Source organism: Camelina sativa, chromosome 11, assembly GCF_000633955.1.
Source record: "Camelina sativa cultivar DH55 chromosome 11, Cs, whole genome shotgun sequence".
NCBI lineage: Eukaryota > Viridiplantae > Streptophyta > Magnoliopsida > Brassicales > Brassicaceae > Camelina > Camelina sativa.
This window is the reverse complement of record NC_025695.1, coordinates 22,016,423-22,026,888: the sequence shown is the minus strand read 5'-3', so window position 1 is coordinate 22,026,888 and position 10,466 is coordinate 22,016,423. Positions and strand designations below refer to the sequence as shown.

The 10,466-nt window shown below is 35.2% G+C and overlaps 1 protein-coding gene, 1 long non-coding RNA gene and 1 pseudogene across 2 annotated transcripts in view; 1 reads left to right on the top strand and 2 right to left on the bottom strand.

Moving 5' to 3' along the window:
• The window catches only part of LOC104728214 (GDT1-like protein 3), a 3,013-nt gene extending 2,441 nt beyond the window's left edge, over positions 1 to 572 (bottom strand). The window contains exons 1-3 of the mRNA XM_010447234.2: positions 432 to 572; positions 206 to 314; positions 14 to 118 (exon numbers count right to left, since the gene is read on the bottom strand). Coding sequence (XP_010445536.1) covers positions 14 to 118; positions 206 to 289 — 189 coding nt within the window. The 5' untranslated portion in view covers positions 290 to 314; positions 432 to 572. The remainder of the gene's footprint in view (positions 1 to 13; positions 119 to 205; positions 315 to 431) is intronic.
• On the bottom strand, positions 1,144 to 2,322 carry LOC104724045. The gene is made up of 3 exons (XR_757496.2): positions 2,189 to 2,322; positions 1,852 to 1,947; positions 1,144 to 1,210 (listed from the first exon to the last, which is right to left on the bottom strand). It is a non-coding gene; the product is annotated as an uncharacterized LOC104724045 (long non-coding RNA).
• On the top strand, positions 2,716 to 3,616 carry LOC104728213 (annotated as a pseudogene).

Genomic DNA, 10,466 nt, shown 5'->3' with positions numbered 1-10,466 from the left:
AAAAAAAAAAAAAAAAAAAAAAAAACAGATCGAGATTTAAAAAATTTACCATTCCACGACGACCAAGCTCTTTACCAGATCCTTCTGATTCTTGTCTCTCATTCTCAACCACCGAATCCTAAGTAAAGGTTTGTTATACAAAATTGAATCAATTTGAAAAGAGGAATCAATGGAGGAAGAAAAAAAAAAAGGAAATCGTAAATACCTGAGCGGAGATGGAAGAGACGAAGATGAAGCAGAAAATGGTGGAGATGAGAACCAAACGGGTAGGGTTTGAAAGCAAACCCATGAGTGATGCGAGAGTTTTGCTAGATCTGTAATTTTCGCGAAAATGGATGAATCTCTCTCTCTCTCTTTGTTCAAAAATTTTCTCGGGAAAGAGCGAATCTGAGGAAATTGGGATCTGGAAATTTGAAAAAAAAAGTACTTACGGTTTAGAAGAGGAGGAGGAGCATTGGAAGAATCGATCGGTGATGAGCTTGGAGCGTGTGAAGCTGCTCCGAAACAGAGAGATCTGTGCGGATTTTGAAGCTCTCTCTAGTAGTGGGATTTTTAATTAAAAATTAACTCAGTTTTTTAATGATAACTCAGTTCATATTTATTACATAATTTAAGAAAAAAATGTTTATATAAAAATTGGCAAGTTGTATTTTAAGAAATTGAACTATATACTGAAAGATTTTATTTTTATTTTCTGTCAAATATACTAAAAGATTTGAAAGAATAAAATTGAAGGTACCATATAATATGCCTTCCGTATTCTATAGTAGTATTTGATTTACTTGTTGAGAGTAATTATCAAAACTAAGAAAAACTATTTAATTTTGTATTGAAAATTAAAAACATTTTATAAATTTTTTAAAAAATATATTTTAAAATCTAAAACATCAACAAACTTAAAAAACGGAGGAACTAATATTTGTATTCCTAGGAATCATCTCTCGATCATACTGTTATTAACCACCACCAAATTGAACATACATTTATTCAAGTATAAATATCAACTTCAAAAGAGAAACACAACACCCACAACCAACACCAACATCCGCATAGCTAAACACATTAAGAGAAATGGCTGCAACATTTGTTTTCTTGAGAGATGTCCGCCCTTACAAGATGGCATGGAGAGTACAAGTGAAAGTCCTTCACTTGTGGCGGCAATACACAAGCAGCACTTCAGAAATCCTGGAGCTGATCTTGGCTGACGAAACTGTAAGAATCAAAACATAAATTTTCATTATTTTAATTTCTTATTCACATGAATCCTACTATTATCTATTTTAATCATTTCAGGGAATGAAAATCCATTCATCAATCAAAACAGACTTGGTTAATAGGTATGTTAACCATCTACCTATTGGTGAATAGAGACATTTTCTCTAACACATGCGAGTGAACAATTTCGTCCCACAAATCATCTTTACAAGATGAGTTTTGTTAACGGGACTATGGTTACAAGAAGTGATCCTAAATCTGACTCCAACTATTTAAGCTTGGTTAAGTTTGAGCAGATTAACAGAGATGATGTAAAGACCAACATGCTGATTGGTAAGTAATATATACAACACATACTGCGTCAATATACATATCTTTTGAGCAATGACTATTTCGTTATGTCCTAAACAATCCCTGAAATAAACTTATAGATGTGGTTGGACAAGTTGTGAACATTGGTGAGATGGAACTGCTTGAAGTTAACAACAAGTCAACTTCCAAACTCGAGTCCGAGTTGAGAGATGAGAGGTGATATCAGGATTTTTGTCTCCTTTCTACTTATTTTTAAAATGTCTAATACAAATCTCTTAATTACTTCACACCTCCTATTATTAGTGATGATAGATTGTCGTGTACCTTGTGGGGTTCCTACGCTGAACGGCTTTACCAAGCCTGCAATGTAGCTAATGGTATCATTGTCGTTTGCGTCCTTAGGTTTGCCAAAATCAGATCCTACAAAGGTAAAAACTGTCCACATTTAGTTATACGATAAATATAACATGGTATTATTGCTAAATATGATATTATTAACTAGCGGTTATATCATTTGCAGGGTTAAAGAGTGTCTCTAATGCTTTTGATGCTTCACAGCTTCATATCAATCCACCTTGGCCTGAAGTTGATGTTTTCACTCAAAAGTATGTTTTACAATTAAAATGATTTGTCCACACTACAACCAACATACAGTACTTACATGTCGTTATGCCCAGGCTGCCAGCTGATGGACTCTCACTCACATTCCGTGAGAGAGTCCCGCGGTTCCAGATTGTGTCGAAGGAAGATGGTGATAGTAGTCAATATCCAAGGAAAACCATTGCCCTTCTTATGGATTATGTTGAGGTTTGTAACTCTAATCAGTACCACAAATAAAACTTACTGAAATATGTTTGGTTACTTTTTGACAAAATTCTATTGTTGGAAGATTGGCAAAATAAGAGTCATGTGCACCATCTATGCAATCGACACTGACTGGGCATGGTATTACTTTAGTTGTCGGAACTGCAACAAAAAGGTAAACCATATTCATGCAGCCGCAGACAATGGTGTCAATAGCATTGCCAAGAAGCCAAAGTTTTGGTGTGACACATGCAAGACCGTGGTGTCCAACGTCATTGCTAGGTGAATTACTATTGAAAAGATGGATTTTGTTCATTACTCAATCACTACATAATATTAATCTGCTGAAATCTTTGTTACAGATACATGATTTATGTGAAGGTCATGGACAATACTAGAGAAACTAAGTTTCTTTTGTTTGATAGCATTGCTACTGAAATCATTGGAGAGTCTGCACCTTCTATTCTTGGGGGGTCATTGGATGAAGTAAGCTCTATATTTTTCATTCATTTTAACAAATATACTATTTACTAACACTTTCTAACTTTTTGAAACCTAAAAATAGATTTCGGATCCTGAAGCTTTGCCAGAACCAATCAAAAACTTGGTTGGCAAGACATTTGTCTTCTTAGTATGTGTGGAGCGAGAGAACATTTGGGAAGGAAAGGATTCCTACAGGGTTACAAAGTTGCTCTCTAAGGATGGACTCCTAGAAGAAGAAAACATTGAAAATTCAGCTGACATTGTTAACCCTGCTTCCATTGTCTCTGGTGACCAGGTATTAATCTAGAGAATATCTATTACTATAATTATGGATTTAATTTTGCAATAATATTAATATATATTAATATATATTTTGTGTTACTTTCTGTTGGTTATTATAGGTTCCACTTGCATAGACTTATAGTCAAGAAACTAATGAGTCCAGTACACCATCATCAAAGCGTGTATATGCTCCTAATGTTGAGGGAAGTGATCAAGCATTTTCTTCGAAGAAGGTCTGTGTTAAACCCGGGGAGAATTCTGCTGAAGGATTTGGTGTGACCGCGGCTACACTAACATTTGAAGACAACAAAGTGAACAATGGTACTGATGAGGAGTGGGGAAGGAGTGTGTTGGTGTAAAGGTGGATGATGCGAATGTGGGTTTGAAGAAAATGAAGGGAGTGAACAATGGTACTGATGAGGATGTGGGGAAGGAGTGTGTCGGTGTGAAGGTGGATGATGCGAATGTAACCATGAAGAAAATGAAGGGAGTTAACATCAAAGTTGAGAAGCGAGAGTGATTCGGAAGTTGAGTTTTTTTTTTTATGGTGGATTGGCATTTTTATTTAATTGAGGCTATTTGTATTTCAGTTTTTGTTTGGAGTTACTTTCTCCTTTCCTTTCAATAAGGAATGGTTTATGTGCCATTCATTTAAGTATCATTCAATAATATTCCACCTTTATTTTTATATCCTACGTAAGCGTATTCAATAATTTTTATACAATCTATAGTAAAGAAAAACAAATTCTCTTACTAACTGTTTTTGGTTGTTTAGTATTTACGTTTTATATAAAAAGTTTTTTAGGTGTATAATTTAAACCGGTAATCGTATTCAGACATTTATAACTAATCTACATATAGATTGAAAACTAGAAGACTGACCCATAGCGCATGCACTACTTCTTTATGCATATTTTCAATTACGGGTTAAAACGTTTTGTACCGTAAATAATAAAAATTCACACATAATTAAATTAGAAATTACCTGCAAACCTTAATGGAGCAAAGCTACTAGCATTTCTTGGTAGAATGTGGTATCCACAATCCTTAATGTTAGTTGCCTTATAAAAAAAGAAAAAAAAAACAGAATTATGATAATCAGTGCAATGGTCAGGATATTCAACAGGCACAATATATTGTATGTTAACTCCAATATTTATTTCCCTAAAAACTACCAACTAATACTTGAAAATCTTAAAACATCACTAAGTTCACTAAATATTCTTTTAAGTATGATGGAAATAATAAAAAAATTAGTATCAATATAATATTTATTTTCCTAATTACTTTAGGATCTCAGTAAATTTAGTGAACTACTAAATATTCTTTGAAGTGTAAAGGAAATAAACATCTCGCTGAAAAACACCACATTTCCATAAATATATACGATGGAAACTGTAAGGTTTAAATACTGCTTTCTCTATCTCCACTATTAATTACGTATATATAGATATACATATATCTATATTAAAGAAGTGTGTGTTGAATATAGATTATTTAAACCCGCAAATCTCCAACAAACACGATTATATTGATGCGTATAAGCAATTTCACGAAACAAACATGAAGAAAAAACTGCATTTACCTGATGAAAACTTGGAAAATTTGATGTCAGCAACCAAAAGAAGTCGTACATCAGCAGATTTTTCTGGACAACCAATAAATATTTCCCCACTACCGCGATCAATTGAGAATGTCTGTGTACCTCTAATTGAAACTTTCAACAAAGTCTTCAGAGATCTTACCAATTTTCAAGAGATGCATGATCCAAACTACATATTCCCATCAAACAATCATACAACAGCAGTAAATGGTTAGTTTAAACTACATTTTTGTCTGTATTGTTTGTTAAAGACCAAATTATATTAGAATTTTCATTCTAAAACATCATACTTACATTACTAATACAGGATCGAAGGACGTGACAAAAAGTAAACTCTCATCCCGTTCATTTAATCTGTTTCTCACACCTACAGGTAAAAAATGAAGGAATGGTTCATGTATTTTCACAACTTCATATTGTATGAGTAGTATGCTTTCACGAACTATACGAAAACACACTTACAATGTAATATGGCGGTTCTCAGGTGAAACTCCGAAGTCAACCCTCACTTCACTTACTCATAACACCTACGGAGAAAACACATCATTTGGGAATACTGTACTCAAAAACATCACCAATATGACCTCCACTTATGGACAAAGATGTCATCCTGTGCATCCACACGTGAGTCCTTCATTAGTATATGTTTCTAGCTTCATACTAATTAGTTAAACATATATAACGATTATAATACTAATATATTTTCTGCAATAAAACCTCCAGATCATCAATATACGGATACTACTTTGTCTATAAACAAACATCAACCATCAAATTATGTTCCATTTGGCAAGGACTTCCCCGCTAGAAATTTAGCAACACAATTCACAAATGCTTCATCCTCTCATTTTAACCAAGGTATGTCCTACTATCACCAAGTTCTTACCATTTGTGTGCCATCTATATTAACATTCCCCTAACTTTTATGTGATAGGTCTAAGTGGTGATATAGAAGAAGAAAACGATGATGAAAGTAGCAATGATGACGAACCATTGGGAGGAGAATACCTTGACTGTTTCTCTGACGATGATGAAGTAGATCAAACTTACAACTATAGCACTGATGATGAGATAGAAACTGCACATGAAAACCCAAGAGGATTAGATATAGATTTAAATTTGCCGCCGATCGTAGAAGAAGACAATCAATTCCTATCTATGCTTGAGGAAAATCTACACCAGACTTGGGAGAAAACAAAGGCTACTATGCGAGTCGCAACTAGCAAAACATCATCACGTGTAAAAAAAAAACAACTGAAACTTCTACCTCGAAACAAATCAAAGCAGGTTAACATTCTACCACTAAATGTTATAAACCTGTATTTGTGCTCTATTTGTAAAACTAAAATCTACTATTTCAACTTTTTAGGTTATCTTGATCATGGTGATCCAACATTCAAGTGTAAGTATTGTGGTGCATTGATGTGGTATGAAGAACGTCTAAACAAGAGGCGAAAACAAAAAAACCCGGTGTTTAGCCTTTGTTGTGGTCAAGGGGCAGTTAAACTACCATTTCTAAAAGAATCGCCTGAAATTCTTAGAAGACTACTTCATGGTAATGATGGCCTAAGCAAGAATTTTCGCCAAAACCTCAGACTTTATAATATGATTTTTGCTATGACTTCTCTCGGTGGAAAGATAGATTGATCTATTCCTAAAGGGCATGGACCGAATATGTTTCGTTTGCAAGGAGGAAACTATCGTAGAATAGGTACTTTGAAGCCAGATGAGGGTGATTTTGCAAAGTATTCACAACTATATATAGTGGTCACAGAAAATGAAGTAAAGAACCAAGCGACTGTTATTGAGTAAGTTTTTGAATACTTAAATCTCAATTGCAACTTTTCCTATTTCCTGATACAGATTTCTTGTATCACAAACAAAGCTTAATATTTGTTTCTTTTTCTCGTGCTCAATAAGTGTAAAAACTCAGAAACTGGAAATCGAAAACCGAAACTGAAGAAGGAAATCATCGAAGCATTAATGAAAATGTTGAATGACGTTAATCCGTATGTGAAGAACTTTAGGACAGCAAAAGATAGGTTTCAAACAGAACAAGAACAACCCTTTCATATGAGAATTGTTGCTGACCGTGTTGGGTTGATGAAAGAACTTACGGTATGCCTACAGCATCAGAGGTTGCTGCACTAATACCCTGTGATTTTCAAAGAGAAATGCCTTCACTTGATATAGTTATACATGAAAAATCTACTGGTCACCTAAAGAGGATAAGTGAAGTTCATATCTCATATTTGACACTACAATATCCGCTAATTCTTTGTTATGGTGAAGATGGTTTCAGACCTCGCATCGAAAAATGTTTTAAAGGAGCAAACAACACCAAGAAGAAAAAGAAGTGTATTAGTATGAGACAGTGGTTCGCATTCCGGATTCAAGAGAGGGATAATGAGTCATACGCTTCTACAGTCAAAGAGGCTATTCCAACAATTTTTGTGTGATGCTTACACAACCATTGAAACAAATAGGTTGAATTTTATAAAGTTCAATCAGTCAAAGAAGCGATGTGAGAACTACAACAACATAAAAGAAGCTGCTCAATCAGGAAATACCACTATGAGTCAACAAGGGAATCAAATTAATATTCCAACTTCCTTCACTGGTGGACCTCGGTATATGGTTCAAAGTTATTATGATGTTATGGCCATATGTAAACATTATGGATTCCCTGATCTATTTATTACATTTACGTGCAATCCTAAATGGTCAGAGATAACAAGATATGTAACAGAACGGGGGTTGACTTCTGATGATAGACCTGACATCATTGCTAGGATTTTCAAAATAAAGTTGGATTCTCTAATGCATGATTTAACAGAAAAGAATTTGCTTGGCAAGACAGTTGCATGTACTATATTTATCATGCTTTCTTTTATTTCGGTAGTTTGATAATATTGATGATTATATTAAATATTGGACTATTGTATATTTGCAGCTATGTATACTGTTGAGTTTCAGAAAAGAGGGCTTCCACACGCGCATATCCTCTTATTCATGGATCAGAAAAGTAAACTACCAACAACTGATGATATAGACAAAATTATATGTGCAGAGATTCCAGATAAAGAAAAAGATCCCGAGCTTTATGAGGTGACTAAAGATTGTATGATTCACGGTCCATGTGGTGCAGCTAATAGGAGTTCGCCATGTATGGTGGCTGGAAAGTGTTCTAAGCTATACCCAAAAAAGCATGAAGACATCACAAAGGTTGGTAGTGATGGTTATCATATCTACAGGAGGCGTCATACTGAACTGTTTATTGAGAAGGGTGGTATTAAGTACGGGCCGACGGTCTATTTCCCCACGAGAAGTATTGTATCGAATCAGATAGATCTCGTTCTTTACCCTCGGTCTATATGTCCCCGAAATAAAAGTTCGAAAGCTATATCTCCCCGAATAAAAAGTTCGAAAGCTAAATCTCCACAGTTTATTTTTCCTACATCAATTAACCCATAATCGTGGATTATATCGGTTTACTATTTACCTAACCGATTAAGAAAAAAACTAAACCTTCATTATACCAAAGCAAACCCGATTTCGACCCGATTAACTTTGATATCGAAAAACCCCAATTTGCGAAGAACCCTAGATAGTGAAATCCAAAAAATCCCCAATTTGCGAAGAACCCTAGATAGTGAAATCCAAAATCAATATCGAAATTCCTTAGCGAAGACAACGATAATGGCGATTGTCGTTTCAGATGCAGAGTTTGGTGGAGATTTCGACGAAGAAGCCAACGACAGAGATGACTTTCACATCGACCAGTTGGTGAATGAGTTCGTCGATGAACCACCAGTCCGCCATGATGTGTATCCGGAGAGTGATACCGATGAAAACGGTGACGGTACAGAGCCAGTTCACACACATATCAGGCGCGGTGATGGGCATTTGTACGATAAGCAGACATTCTTCAGTGGAGTCGCTTTCAAAGAAGCAGTGACGGACTATGTTCTCAGAACTGGAAACAATCTGAAGCAATACAGGTATGATAAAAACAAAATTGGCTTTATATGTGTTGGTTGTAATGGAGATAATGGTTCACGGTGTGAGTGGAAGGTGTATGCTGCAATTCTGCCAAGTGATAATATGTGGAANAAAGTTCGAAAGCTATATCTCCCCGAATAAAAAGTTCGAAAGCTAAATCTCCACAGTTTATTTTTCNCATGAAAAATCTACTGGTCACCTAAAGAGGATAAGTGAAGTTCATATCTCATATTTGACACTACAATATCCGCTAATTCTTTGTTATGGTGAAGATGGTTTCAGACCTCGCATCGAAAAATGTTTTAAAGGAGCAAACAACACCAAGAAGAAAAAGAAGTGTATTAGTATGAGACAGTGGTTCGCATTCCGGATTCAAGAGAGGGATAATGAGTCATACGCTTCTACAGTCAAAGAGGCTATTCCAACAATTTTTGTGTGATGCTTACACAACCATTGAAACAAATAGGTTGAATTTTATAAAGTTCAATCAGTCAAAGAAGCGATGTGAGAACTACAACAACATAAAAGAAGCTGCTCAATCAGGAAATACCACTATGAGTCAACAAGGGAATCAAATTAATATTCCAACTTCCTTCACTGGTGGACCTCGGTATATGGTTCAAAGTTATTATGATGTTATGGCCATATGTAAACATTATGGATTCCCTGATCTATTTATTACATTTACGTGCAATCCTAAATGGTCAGAGATAACAAGATATGTAACAGAACGGGGGTTGACTTCTGATGATAGACCTGACATCATTGCTAGGATTTTCAAAATAAAGTTGGATTCTCTAATGCATGATTTAACAGAAAAGAATTTGCTTGGCAAGACAGTTGCATGTACTATATTTATCATGCTTTCTTTTATTTCGGTAGTTTGATAATATTGATGATTATATTAAATATTGGACTATTGTATATTTGCAGCTATGTATACTGTTGAGTTTCAGAAAAGAGGGCTTCCACACGCGCATATCCTCTTATTCATGGATCAGAAAAGTAAACTACCAACAACTGATGATATAGACAAAATTATATGTGCAGAGATTCCAGATAAAGAAAAAGATCCCGAGCTTTATGAGGTGACTAAAGATTGTATGATTCACGGTCCATGTGGTGCAGCTAATAGGAGTTCGCCATGTATGGTGGCTGGAAAGTGTTCTAAGCTATACCCAAAAAAGCATGAAGACATCACAAAGGTTGGTAGTGATGGTTATCATATCTACAGGAGGCGTCATACTGAACTGTTTATTGAGAAGGGTGGTATTAAGTACGGGCCGACGGTCTATTTCCCCACGAGAAGTATTGTATCGAATCAGATAGATCTCGTTCTTTACCCTCGGTCTATATGTCCCCGAAATAAAAGTTCGAAAGCTATATCTCCCCGAATAAAAAGTTCGAAAGCTAAATCTCCACAGTTTATTTTTCCTACATCAATTAACCCATAATCGTGGATTATATCGGTTTACTATTTACCTAACCGATTAAGAAAAAAACTAAACCTTCATTATACCAAAGCAAACCCGATTTCGACCCGATTAACTTTGATATCGAAAAACCCCAATTTGCGAAGAACCCTAGATAGTGAAATCCAAAAAATCCCCAATTTGCGAAGAACCCTAGATAGTGAAATCCAAAATCAATATCGAAATTCCTTAGCGAAGACAACGATAATGGCGATTGTCGTTTCAGATGCAGAGTTTGGTGGAGATTTCGACGAAGAAGCCAACGACAGAGATGACTTTCACATCGACCAGTT